Genomic DNA, 13,826 nt, shown 5'->3' on the forward strand with positions numbered 1-13,826 from the left:
ACTGTATCTCACAGTGATTCAATTAAAAAATAAAATAAAATTCACCTTAGAGTAAAATAATCTATTAGATTTTGTTTAATAATTTTCCGATTTTTTCCTATCTCTGTACTTGCAGCCATGTTATCTGACAAATAAAATCTATATTTACTGATAGAACTCATCTATCATCTAATATTGTACTTGTAAGTCATTGTTCTTTTCAATTTTTATTTTTTACAGCTCCCCTTTCAGTGTTACTCGCAACCTTGTACGTGCTGGGGATCAAACTCAAGGACTTGCACTTGCTCTACCCCTGAGCTGGCTCACCAGTCCCTAAGTCATCATGCTTTATTCTTGTTTCTTTCTTCTTCTCCCCTGAATTGCACTCATTAATTATTCAATAACTTTTTTGGTTTTTTTTCTGGTTTGGAAATTATACATTCTATTTATGTCTTCACTGGTGTCCCTTAATTTATTCACCTGAGACAACCAAATCTTTTGTCAGTATATCTACTTTCCTCCAGTGTAATTAATATTAGAACTTCAGAATTTTTATTCAGATCAGCCCACTCCCAATCTTACTGTTTTCTCTTTTTTTTGGGGGGGGGTAGGGATTGGTTCTTGTGCCCCATCTGACAGTGCTCTGTGGCTATTTCTGGTTCTGTGCTCAGGAGGGACCCCTGGTGGTGCCTGAAGGTCACATGTGGCACAGGGGAACTCAAACTGGGGTGGTTGGGGTGCAAAGCTGGCACCTTAATGCCTGCACTATCTCTCCAGCCCTGTGTTCTATTTGTTGAGCTAATTATTTCTCTCTTCCTCTTGAATATGCTTTTATACTTTTATCTCTGTCTTTGATGTTCCCCAATTTCATTACGGTTTTGGCCAGATAAATATTTATTTTTTAACTTGTTGGAATGTATTATGTTTCTTCAATCTAATGATATGTGTCTTCAATAGTTCTATTCTACATATCCTTTAATTTATATTTCTTCAATTATTGCCTTTTCTTTTTTTCCATTAATTTTTCCAAAGCAACGATTAAACATATACTGGACCTTCTCATAAAATTTTGCTTTTTCGTTTTTCCTCTCTTTCAGATTTCCCAACTCTTTGGCTTTCTATGCTGCATATTAAAATATTTCCTCATCTATGTTTTCCAAATCACTAGTTTTCTACTGAACTGTGTTCTATCTGGTATTTGATCCCTTAAATGGATTTAGTTTTGATTACTATAATTTTGTTTTGGTTTGGTTTGTGGGGGACCACCCCATCTGTGCTCAGGATTTACTCCTGCTCTGCACTCAGGGATCACCCCTGGAGAGCTCAGCAAACCATATGGGGTACAGGGATCAAACCCAGGTCAGCTGCATGTAAGGCAAGCACCCTACTGTTATACTATTTCTCCAGCCCCATAATTACTATAATTTTTATTTCAAGACATTAACCAACAGTGAGTGGGGGTTCTCTCTCACCACATCCCTACCAACACTAATTGTTTCCAGTCTCTTTTATATCAGTCATTCTCACTGGTTTGAGATTATATCTCATTATTGTTTCGATTTGCATTACTCTGATAAAAAGTGATATATTTTCATATACCAACTGGCCATTCATTTGTCCTCTTCGGGGGAATGTCTGTTCATCTTCTTCCTCCGTTTTTAGATGGGATTATTGGCTTGGGGTTATTGACTTTTGTGTTTTATTAAATATCTTGGATAACAGCCCTTTATCTGCTGTATTATGTGCAAATATTTTTCCCATTCAGTAGGGTGTCTTTTTATGTTAACCCAAGTTTCTTTTACCCTGTAAAGTTTTTTATAATTTTATGTGCCCCCATTTGTTTTGATTTTCTTGCTGATGGAGTCAAATTATTGAAGATACCTCAGAGGACCATATTCTGGAGAGTAAAATAACAATAACAATAAAGTACCTTTATTGTTAAAAAAACAATAAAGGTATTTTTAAGCTTTGTAAATGATCAAATCATACAATACCAATTTCCAATGTGTTTTTAAAGCAACCAAACTGGACACACAAACGAATCTCGGACCCAAGCAACTTGCTGCAGAGATGGCTCTGGACTTTGCAATAGGCCACTTTCACCGGGCCACTCCAGATGGGGGCAGGAGGTGCTGTCCCTCCACCTGCCCCCTAGAAATCCCAGTGGCTGCCATCTTCTAGAACTAAGCTAAAAGCTCCAGGTACGGGTGATGGTGGCGGTAAACGCCAGGCCTCACAGGACAGTGGAGAAGTCAGCCCTTCTCCTTCCCCCCGCCCCGATGGGACTCTGAGATGACGCCCACATGCAGCCACCATCTACTTAAGTTCCCACATGGCCATGATCCAGAGACACACAAACGAATCTCAAACCTGAGCAACTTGCTGCAGCAATCTCTCCAGACCCCAATTATTAAAATTTTAGAATTCCTAGAGTGCGCAGTTGCAAGAGCAGCCACACGACATTATATTGTATCCATAACAATCGATACAGAACACATTGTCTAGCACTGCCTTTTCGGCAGGTAATGAATGGTGGTGGGACTGGTCTCAAAATATTGAAGGTAACCAAAGTAGAGAGGGAGTATTGTGCAAAATGTCTGCCATACAGGCAGGGGTAGGTGCGGAATGGTGGGGGTGGGAGGAAATAATGGGGATTTTGGTGGTGGAAAACGTGCACTGGTGAAGGGGTGGGTGTTTGATGATTGTATGATCGAAGCTCAAACATGAAAGTTTTGTTACTGTACCTCACAGTGAATCAATAAAAAGGGGGGGGGGTGGAAGCAATCAAACTGTAGGACTGGAATTCTTTATCTTTTGCTACTCTCTCATTTTTGAAAAAAATAGCAGAGGGTAGATTTATAGGGCCACACCTAGTTGTGCTCAGGGCTTACTCCTGGTTCTGTGCTCAGGGATCATTCCTGGCAGGGCTTGATGGACTATGGTGCCAAGGATTAAATGAGGGCCAATCACATACAAAGCAAGAGCCCTAAAAACTGTACCACCCCCTGCCCTCTCTTTTCTTTTAAATTGTCAATATCTGCACAATTTGGAATTTCTTTTTTTAATATCTCTGCCAGAAAGTCCTTTTACACACATCCCCTCGGCTGCATTTATTGCTGTGACTTTATGCCACACGGCACAGAGCAGGTGGGCAATGTCACTGTCATGGCATATCTGTAAACATTTCTTGGATGAATGAATGAATAAATGACTGAAAGAACATCCCAGCAAGGCACAGGCAGCTCTGTGACAATTCCCTTGTAATCTTTAAGCCCCACATACACAGAATTTACCTGTCATTGACGAGTGGAACAGACAGGAGGGAAAAACCATAAACAAGTCAAAATAAAATAAGAGATGGATTTCCATTCGTTTTATCTCCCACAGAATGTTAGAGCCGGAATGGGTCTCAATCCCCTCCACCATCACCACCACCAACCTCCGACCCCATGGCAAAAAAAGCAGCTCCCAGAGAGGTGTCAACCTCACAGACCCTCACAAATGCCCAGATGCCCACTCCCTTTTAACACTGTTACCACTTGCTCCGTAGGGGCGGGGGCAGCCCCAAACATTCCCCCATCCTGTAAAACAGGTCTAATGATCGTTCTTGGAAAATACTGCCCCCCAACTTTCTGCCCCATTGGCTATATCCACAGGGAAAACAAGAATACACAGAGCCTCCTGATGTTCAGAAAATATTTTGAAAGCTGCTCAGGAAAAGATGGGAGACGGGCATCAGCAGCCAGGACCCCAACTCCAGGGCAGCTCTGGGGCTCAGTCACAATAATGGCACACGGATATGCGAGGGACTGGCTGGACTAGAGGCTCCCCATGCTTCTAGAGTGCCAGGAGCAGGATTTCCAGCAGGAATCCTTGTGGGAACCTCATCCCCAGGCAAGGAGACTGATGTGGGCTCAATCTTGCCTTAGCATCTCAGAGATTGCTACTGGCAGGGCTCAGTGGACTATGGTTCAGGGATTTCTACCCCATTTCTGTTCCTGGGGAGGAGTTTCTACTTCGTTTCCCCCTACTGGAAGAGAAGTACCTTTCCCCTGCTCCTCACTCCCTTCATCAGCTTGCAGTTCCCCAGCCCTCCAGCCCTGCCACACACACACACACACACACACACACACACACACACACACACACACACGAGCTCCTCCTGGCCAGGCACTGACAGGGCCACGTCCACTGGGGGCAGTTGCACTGCACTTTGGGGTCACATGTCAGTTTCTGGCTCCTCATCCTTCAGATTTCAGGTTATTGGGTGGTTTTTGGGGTTTTTTATAGTTATTTATTTATTTATTTTTGCTTTTGGGGGGCACATCACATCCAGCAATACTTAGGGGTTACTCTGCACACAGGAATTACTCCTGATGGTGCTTTGGTGTTCAGGGGACCATATGGGATGCTGGGGATCAAACCCAGATGAGCCGCATGCAGGGCCAACGCCCGACCCACTGCACTATCACTCAGGCCCCACAAACTTCAGGTTTTAAAGAGGCCAGACCCCACCTGCTTCCTCCTGGGGCAGCCCAGCCCTTCCTCGTTTCTGGAGTTCCTCTCCTCTAGAGGTCTACTCTCTGAGCCCTAGTTCTGAGAGAAGGTGCTGGACATTTCACTGGGGTCTCCTCTGGCCTGCTTTGTGTCACCGACTCAGGTTTGCAGAGAATCCCAGAGATGGAGGAAAAGGTCTAGCGACACTTGGGGACCCAGTTGTGCCTCCAGTCAGCAGGCAGGGGACCCCTTTCCCCTAGATCAGCAGCCTCAGAGCAGAGAGATAAGGAAGAAGGTTCCCTTGCCCTAAAGCAGAATTCCCAAGTTCTGCATCAACTGTCAGACTGTCAACATCCTCTTGCTTAGTCTTGGGGTTGGGGAGCCAAAACCTGCAGGCCATACCCTCCAGCCACCAGCCACCATATCTGTACCCAGGGACCCTGAACAGATCCTTGTCACCTTCCCTGGGGGGGCTGTGGAATAGATGGAGAAGTCCCGCCCCAATCATAGGGAAGTCCCGTCCCAACTATAGGGAAGTTCCACCCCACCCAGCCCCAACTCCTTCTTTCATCTGCCCAACATGAATGGTTCCCCCTTCAACACCCCCAAGGCTCTGCACACCGAAGCCCTCCTCAGAGACACAGGTACCAACTACTGAAGTCTCCTTGTCAGGAGTTGGTGATGAAAAACATTCCTTTAGACTAAACCCTTCCCAATGGGGAGGTCCTTTCCTGCAGGTACCCAACATTCCCAAGCAGTAGTTCATCTTCCTGGAGCCACAAATGGGACTGGAAAGAGCCGCCTGAAGCGTCTGGGACTTTCTCAGGCTAAGTGATGAGAGTGCTGGAAAGGGGGCGTTTCTGACCGCGTGGAGGGAGTCCCAACAGCATCCCCAGTTAGGGGTTGCCTCTGCCATCAGACAGTGCTATTGGGGACTATGCATGCAACTCAAAGGGCCCCGGCTGGTCCCTGGAGGCCCCTGAGCACCCAACTAACTCTGCTTCTCATGTTACAGTTGGAAGCTGGAGCAGATGTGAGCTCAGCAGCCAGTCCCTGGCTGACCGGCTGGAGAGCTGGTGGGCGGGGACGGGAGGAGGGGTACCGTGGAGGGGAGAGACAGAGCATCCAATGGGGCCTCAATTTCCGGGTGATGCCACAGATAGGAGAGAAGGTGGGCCCGGACTGAGCAGGCAGACACACCCAGGGGGCCCCCTCTGCTTGCCACCCCTAGTCTGCCCCATTTCTTCCATCTCGCCCTCAGTCTCCTTGGCTCAGACTCATTCTTTTAGGCCACAAGAAACTTGACTTTGAGCTAATGGAGTCTGTCCCGGGCTTTCTACCCTCTCGCCTGGGGTGACTGGCAGGGAGGCCAGCTGGACCATTGGCACAGCAGAATCAAAGTTTCAACACGCAGCCTCACGCTCACAGGGCAGGCACTTTCACCTACAGGGCCCGCGCCAGGCCCCTCTGCAGTGAACTCTCCTCCGAGAGCACAGATGGCAAAGGAGGAAATCTGCTCACATACCCCAGTGACCGGAAGCTCAAGGCCTCAGAGAGACCCATTTCATTGTTAGAAATTTGGGGCTGTTAGCAAGTTTCCATTGCCTGACTTCTTTCCTGATCAAACCCCCGCAAAAGTCTTCCCTTCTGCCAGTCAAACAGCCCCAATCTCTCCTGTCCTCCCTCCCTGGAGAGAACACTTGCGGGCAAACTCTGCTGTGTTTGCAAAGGAGGCCTTTGGTGCTGAGCACAGCCCCATGAGGGGAGGGAAGGATCGAGAGAGGATCAAAAGCAGGTCAGAGTGGAACAGGCCAACAATCACACAGGCCTCCATCCACATCACCCCACACAACCACTGTGACATGGCCTGGCTCATGCTTAGTGCCCAGGGAGCTTTTGTCCACTGAGCTGCCAGATTCAGCCCAAGGAAACTGTCCACCTGCAATAATCCACTGACAGTGCAGTGACAGGGATCACCCAGCTCCACCAGCCTGGGCACTGGCACTTCGCATCTTTGCTCTGCACTTCCTGTGCGCATCTGGCTAAGTCACTGTGCTCATCTCACACAGCCTCAAGTGCCCTGTCTGTACAGTGAAAGAACTGTGGGTTTGTAATGCGGTGAGGGGAGCAGGCGGGCGCACGGTCACGGATACGCAGACACTACCAAACGGTCAGGGAGAGAGCTCAAGGGGCTGGCACACATGGGGGGAGGGTACACGGGGGGCACTGCAGCCACCATGGGAAGCAACCCCTGAGCAATGAAATCTCTGGGAGTAGCCCCTGAAAACCCTGGGGTATGTTCCCAAAAACAAAAGGATCAAATTTTTTTTTATTTTTGTTTTTTGGGTCACACCCAGTGATGCTCAGGGGTCACTTCTGGCTCTGCACTCAAAAATTACTCCTGGTGGTTTTCAGGGGACAATATGGGATGCTGAGACTCGAACCTGGGCCAGCCGGGTGCAAGGCAAACACCCTACCCACTGTACAATCACTCCAGCCCCTATAATTTTTTTAATGATCAATAAAAGACAGAGAGAGTTGAATGGGCATGGAGCTTGCCTTATGTGTAGATAACCCAGGCTGGCACTACATAGGGTGACCCCCGAGCACTGCCAGGAGTGATCCCTGAGCACAGTCAGGAGTTATCCCTGAGCATTGCTGGAGGTGACCCAAAATCAACCCCCAAATAATAAATAAAAAGTGAGCAACAATTACTACTACTACAATAATGACTGGAACCCGATAGACTAGGGCGGTCAGACAGGAGGCCAGGGTGAGGCTGATGAAGGTTGGGCCTCAGATGGTAGATTCAGAAGTCAGATGGAAGAATCTCGCCCATGGGGCAGAGGCAGCAGGAACTGGTGGTGAGAGCGTGAAGAAGGGAAGACACCCCTACATCGCTGTGGCCCAGCCAGGTGGGGTAGTGAGGGGCAGTGAGGGGCAGTGACCAGCCTGTGTGCATGCAGGGGGCCAGGGTGGCAGTGAAGAATAGGCGTGAAGAAGGGCTGTGCCTGGGTTTTACACTGGGGTTCTCTGCAGGGGTGTGTCAAGAGGAGACTGGGGCAAGGGAGGCCCAGTGCAGACTGAGACTGCGTCCAGGAGAACTGAGAAGTCGGCGTCAGGCTCCCCCAAACCACAGGAGCCCCCTCACGGCTTCCCTCCAGCCTCTTGGGTCCCATGTCCCTAAATTCCTGCCCTAACCTGACCACCCAGATGGCCGCTCACCTTGCTTCCTGCCTTGGTCCAACACTGTCCCTCTGAGCCCACCCTGCCTTGGTCCAACACTGTCCCTCTGAGCCCACGGCATGCTCTCGCCACTCACCTCTGCCCCTTCCGTGCATCTGGGTCCTGCCCATGGCCCCTCCTCCGGGAAGCTCTCCCCCTTCCTCAGCTGCTGGACAGATGTCACCTCTCCCCCTTTCCTCCCTATCCCTGTCCTTCCCGTGAGTTCAGGTCTACCAGAGAGTTGCAAAGTGACCCGCAAAGGAAAGACAAGCGCCAGCACCCCCACTACTATGCCCCTGCGGGACCCGGGTGTGCCTCTGGCCACCCCCATCAGGCACGCTCACTCACGCTCAGGAACACAAACCTGGCCGCCCGCCACGGCAGAGCCACACACGAGAGCAGGAGGCAGTCCTGGCAGCTTGCAACAGACAAGGGACAGGCCTTCTCCCGTTTAACCTCAGTGACCTTTGAACTTCCTGGGAGGTCAGCGGCACAGCCCCTTCCCCAGCTGTCTTTCTGTCTGGGCCCGATGGGAGGGAGGGCCCTGGGCCCGTTCCATTTTGCGCCCGTATTGATCTGTTGGCAGCAATGGGCTGGATAATTAGCCAGGAATTAGGGTTTCTATTACAGCCAGGAGGCTGCTCCAGCTGATTTATCACCTGAATAATTTACTGTGATTGAAAGGAAATTAAAATGAACTCCATTTGACAACTGTGAGCTTTTATGGGCTTTAGTGAAGGCTCAAAAGCCAGATTAATAGCCTGGTGTTGGTTAATAGTCTGCCGAGAGTAAATACGGTGGCGGGCTGGCGGGACTCGGCCAGAGGAGGGCCGCTCCCACCTCGACAGAAAGTCAAGGCGAGTTTTACTGACAGGGATTCGCAGCCGGAAACACCAGCCACCCACACTCCTTTCTTTTTTTTTCTTTTTTTTTTTCCTCCCTCTCTTCTCCTCCAAGCGGATTTTTACTCACTCCGCATGTGGGGACAATAGAATTGCTTTTTCAATAACTGCTTTAAAAAGGAAGCATTCCATTGCCCCAGGAGCGAGAGAGGAGGAGAGAGAGAGAGAGAGAGAGAGAGAGAGAGAGAGAGAGAGAGAGAGAGTTAACCCCCTCCAACCCTGGCAAGACTAGGGATTTCCTCAGTTTCCAGTATCCTCCTGGACAACCCACCAAGTACAGAGCCTGCTGAGAAGGAGTACTCTCTCCCCTGGGCAAGTGGGCTGGATGATGGAAGAGGTCTAACCTGCCAGGCCGAGGTCATGACTCAGATTCTAGAGGGATAGGTGGGCTTTTCTACCAAAGGCCCCATCAGAAAAAGGTTCTCGATCCTTCAGCGACATACAGGCCCTGGGAACTGTCTGGTCTAAGTTGAAAACCAGAGATCCTGAGATCAAATTCCATTTTAGTGGTGCCTCAACAAGTCCCAGAAGAAGCCCCTGTATCTGAACTTGGGGAGGTGAACAATCTGGAAAAAAAAATTTTAAATGCCCCAATCTGGACACAGGGCTGGCAAATCTCCACAGCCTGTTCCCGCCAGCGTCCCAGGGTACCATCCGACAAGAAAGGCTGGGAAGGATGGAATCGTGGGCACAGAGTCCTGGAGTGGGCAAGGCTGCAGGGGTCAGGCTGCACCCACCGCTGCTGCTGCCATCAAAACCACAGTCAGGTCAGCCCCCCCCCCCCCCCCGTCTGGAAATCGAGGTCCGGGGAAAAGGGGACTTTCTCAGGAGGGGCAGAGTCGGTGTGACCCGTGGCCTCTAGCGCTAGTCCATGGAGCAGGGCAGGGCCAGCCGCAGGTGCAGGAATTCCAGAAACTGCTGTCCTTCCGTCCTGGTTGTCTCTGCCGGTCTGTGGACCTGCGTGCAGGACAGCTGCTGGCCCCAAGGCCCCTGTCTCCATTTCCAGAGCCACTAAACACCCTTTCCTCCCCACCAGGCCAGCTACCATCCCACCCTGCAAGTCTGCCAGGAGTCCCCCACATTCTGCAGACAGACACAGCATGAGCTGCTCCAAGAAGCCTGCACCCATCTCCCACCCACTCACCCACCCACCCAAGGGGCTCCCAAGGGAAAGCAGAGCCAGCAGGAGGGGCTCGAGGCACCTGCACCCTTGTCCCATCTCCCCTTCCCGCCTGCACCCCCTCGCTCGGTCACCTTCTGTCCGGAGTGAGTAGGCCCCTGGCACGGGGGGATGTCATTCATAGTCCAGTGGCTGTATGCGTGCCCGGCGGCCCTGCGGCCTCACCCTCCATCGCTCCTCATTACCGCGCCTCATGGGGAGGTGAAGCCGATTAGCCAGGAAGCACGGAGTGAGTCATTAGCCCAGCACACGCGCTCCCCCAAAGGCCCCCCGGGTGCCCGCCTCACGCTGAAGGACACGGAATGGCTAAGAGGCTTGAGGAACACCCACAGTTCATCATGCAGAGTCTCCTGCCCCGCACCAGGGGTCCTCCTTGCTGCATGGGCCCACTGGCCCACACCCCTTCTCATGCCCTGGCGGGCTCGCTGCGAGGCTCTCCTTCCTGGGACCCACAGAGCCTTCTCCCTTCTTGGCCCTGGAGCATCTGAATTCCTCTCACACGGCCCCAGCGAGAGAGAGCTACAGCCTGAAGCTTCCTCCCTCCCCAGCCAGAGCGCCTGGCTCCGGGCCAGGCTCACAGCCAACAAGAAATCTGTTGGCTGAATGAGGCTGGCTCCGAATGTCTGAACAAGGATGCGAGCGTGATCCCTGGATCCCTCCCAGGGACGAAGGCCCGGAGGTGCAGGTCGGTCTCTCTGGACATTCGAGAAGTCAAACAATCTATGTATGAGTCTGAGCTTCGGGCAAATCACGGGAGCCCCGGGGGACATGCCCAGCCTCTCACCCTGAACATCTGAAGGAAGCTCCTGCGGGCTCCGTGCCGAGATCAGAGGCTTCACCCTCCGCCCTCCCACACCACCACTCTCTGGCTGTGCAACCTCAGACGAGACCGGCGTGGGAAACGGGGCAGGAGTGGGAGAGCCTGTCGTCCCAGCCTCGCTAGTTCTGCTATGCGGTGACTTTACCAACAATGAGAAGACTGGGGGTCTGGGGTTTCTTTTTTTTCCCATATTCTAGGGGAGAATGACAGGCCTCATCCACAGAACTTCTCCCGATTGTATTTCTCTCCTTCCTCCCCAGTGACAGGAGTCCTCGGCCGTCTCTCAGAAGGGCTCCGAGCCATAAGAGAGGCTGTCAGTGAAGGAAAGTTCACTTCTGTCTAAAGCCCAGGGCTCCACCACTGCACTCCTGTGGCCCAGCCCAGTGTGAAGGGGACCAGCATCTGAACCCTACAAAAGAAATGCTCAGGTCCAGCTCTGCCCAGTCCTGTCATGAGCCCACCTCCGAGGGAGAGAGAGAGCAGAATCCTGAGTGCGGAGTGAGCAGACCATATCCCTAACACCACCAGCTCCCTCCCCGAAAGCCCTGGCACCTGACCTCAGGGCCTTTGCACTGGGCCATCACCTTCTCTTCGCCACAATACAGATCCTGTCCCCAATCCAGGCTCTGCCCACCTGCACCAAGGTGTCAAGTGAATATCCTCCGCCCAGAGGAAGCCCCTGTGACTTCCGCGCAGGCCCAGCCCCAGATTTATACTGCCGGAGCCCGTCCGAGCCCCTTCTCACAGCTGGCACAGCTGAGCCCACCGCCCCGGGCCAGTTCATAGCCTCTGAGTCTCCCCGGCACCTGCAGACACTCTGAGGGTCGATCCAGAGAGTTTCTGCTAGTGCCCGTGTTGGGCACAGCACAGACACTCGCCAGTGCTGGCTAGGTGAACACAGGGCTTACTGTGTGGCCGCCTGCGAGTTCCTCTGCCTCTCTGTGCAAAGGGGCTCGATGGTGTGAGTGAGTGTGCCAGGCTGTCGGGGGAGGGAGGCCTCTGAGCCCTGCACACACCCACGCACACCGTCTCATCCCCGAAAGCTGTTGCCCTCAACCTTTGAGTCGGACGGACAAAGTCTAGCAGTCTTTAGAAAAGTTTTTCTTTTTGGGTTTTTTTTTGTTTGGGGGTCACCCCCAGTGGTGCTCAGGGGTTACTCCTGGCTCCGCACTCAGGAATCACTCCTTGTCATACACAGGGGACCATATGGAAAGCCAGGGATAAAACCTGGGTTGGCCACATGCAAAGCACCCTACCCACTGTACTATCTTTCCGGCCCCTGGGAGAGTCTTCTAAACCAGCACATTGGCGAAGTTCCATGAGGCAGTGCTCAGAGCCGCTGGTGAAGGGATTGCTGGTGGGGGCCGCAGCCTGCCGGGCTGACAGGCTCCCCGCGCAGGCCAAGAGCAGGTCCAGGCCACCCGTGCCTGGTAGGGGATCAGGACAGGCCTTCACAAACAAGTCAGGGCATTTTCTCTGGGAAGTCTAGGCTCACAGTTCCCTCACCCAGACCCCAGAGGGTCTCGCTGGACAAAGCCCCTGGAATTCCCTCCTGCTCCGCAAGGCCCCTCCTGCTGGGATGTCAGCTAGGGGACACTTGGGATTCCAACCCTGAGACAGTCTCTGGGCCAGGAGAGCTGCCCTGCGGGTGCCGGGGTGCACACAGGACCCCTACCGAGTGAGCCACGGCACATGGGGCCTCCGGGCTCCCACCTTCACCCTGTCCGAGAGACAACAACCAGGAACACCGGAGGAGTGACCCAGATCATCCCCCACGCTGGGCCTAGACCCCAGGAAAGGAGCCACGTGGGGGCAGCAGAGCAGCCACTAGAGCCAGAGGGACTGAGGCGCTCGGCCACGGAGAGCCAGACATCAGACCTGGGGTCCTCCCTTCCTCAGTGGATGCTGCGTCTGGCCAAGGCTGACTGAGGGCGGTGAGAGGCCCCATCCCATTAGACCCGGCGCCCCAACCAGGCACCTTGGGATATGGGGGTGCAGCCGGGCTGCGCGGGGGTGTGGGGGGTGGTGCCATGCAGCCGTGATGTGGATGGGTGGTACCTGCTCAGGCTTGATGGGCTCCGTGGTGGTGAAGATGTCCGAGTAGTGCTGCCTCTCGAAAACGCGGTCCAGCACCTCCAGCTGCTGCTGCGTGAACAGGTCCCCCCGCATCTGCTTCCGTAGGAAGTCTCTGCCGGGCAGCGAGTGGCCGTTGGGCACCGGGGACTCCTGAATACCTTCGAGGAGCGGGAGAGACAGGGGTGTAGGTCACGCAAGGGGCGAGGAAGAGGGACCCGAGGGCCCACACACACCTGGTGTCTCGGGGCAAGACTGGACACTCACAGGGTGAGGACAAAGGGGCGCTGAGCAGGGCCTCCCAACTGCCCACGCAGAGTGGCATGCCTTGGCCAACCCTCACCACGACCCTAGTGGAGCGGATCTTGGCCCCATCCTGCAGATCTGTCTGACTCTGACACTTCCAGCACAGCCTCTCCTGCACCAACACCCAAGGGACAGTTTTGTCCCCAGGCAGATGTCCTTACCCAGAACCTCAGCATCCCCCACCCTCCCCGCCCCGTCACTAAGGCATGGAGTTAGGATGCTGACTCGGACAACCCTTGGGGGAGCTAGGGATGTTTGTCATTCATCAAATAAAGGTCAGAGACCATTTTGGTTTTGTTGATTTGGGGCCACAGCCAGCAGTGCTCAGGGGTTACTCCTGGCTCTGTGCTCAGGGATCACTGTTGGCAGTGTTCAGGGGACCATTCGGGATGCCAGGGATGGAATCCAAGTTGGCTGTGTGCATGGCAAGCACCCTGCCCGATGTTCTATCATTCTGGCATTGAGATGGGCCCTTTAACTTCAATCGCAAGTGCATGAGGTCTCTGAGAGCAACTGCACTCTGCGAACCCATTTGACAGTCAGGCTGATCCCAATGGGAAGTGATGCATGTGCAAGTTCTAGCAGCACAAGGCCGGAAGAGCCAAGAGTCTGCTTGTGGGAAGAAACTGCGTGGGATGTGGGATGCTCTGCGTGCAGGGCACGATGGAGGGAGAGCACCTGTGGACTGACGTGGAAAGAGACATGGTCATGGAAAAAATAAAGAAGTGAGGGTCAGAGAGAGAGTGTAGGGGTTAAGGCGCTTGCCTTGCACACAGCCAGGCCTGCTTCTATCCCTGGCACTGGATACGGACCCCCGAACACAGTCAGGGGTGATCCCTGAGCA

General features: G+C 52.9%; 1 protein-coding gene across 3 annotated transcripts in view; it reads right to left on the bottom strand.

The window, feature by feature from the left end:
* PAX5 (paired box 5) overlaps positions 1 to 13,826 on the bottom strand; it is a 179,748-nt gene that overhangs the window by 105,380 nt on the left and 60,542 nt on the right. For all 3 annotated transcript variants that reach the window (XM_056117360.1, XM_056117359.1, XM_056117361.1), the window contains one exon: positions 12,662 to 12,837. In XM_056117360.1, coding sequence (XP_055973335.1) covers positions 12,662 to 12,837 — 176 coding nt within the window. The remainder of the gene's footprint in view (positions 1 to 12,661; positions 12,838 to 13,826) is intronic.

Source organism: Sorex fumeus, unplaced genomic scaffold (assembly GCF_029834395.1).
Source record: "Sorex fumeus unplaced genomic scaffold, SorFum_2.1 ptg000034l, whole genome shotgun sequence".
Lineage (NCBI taxonomy): Eukaryota > Metazoa > Chordata > Mammalia > Eulipotyphla > Soricidae > Sorex > Sorex fumeus.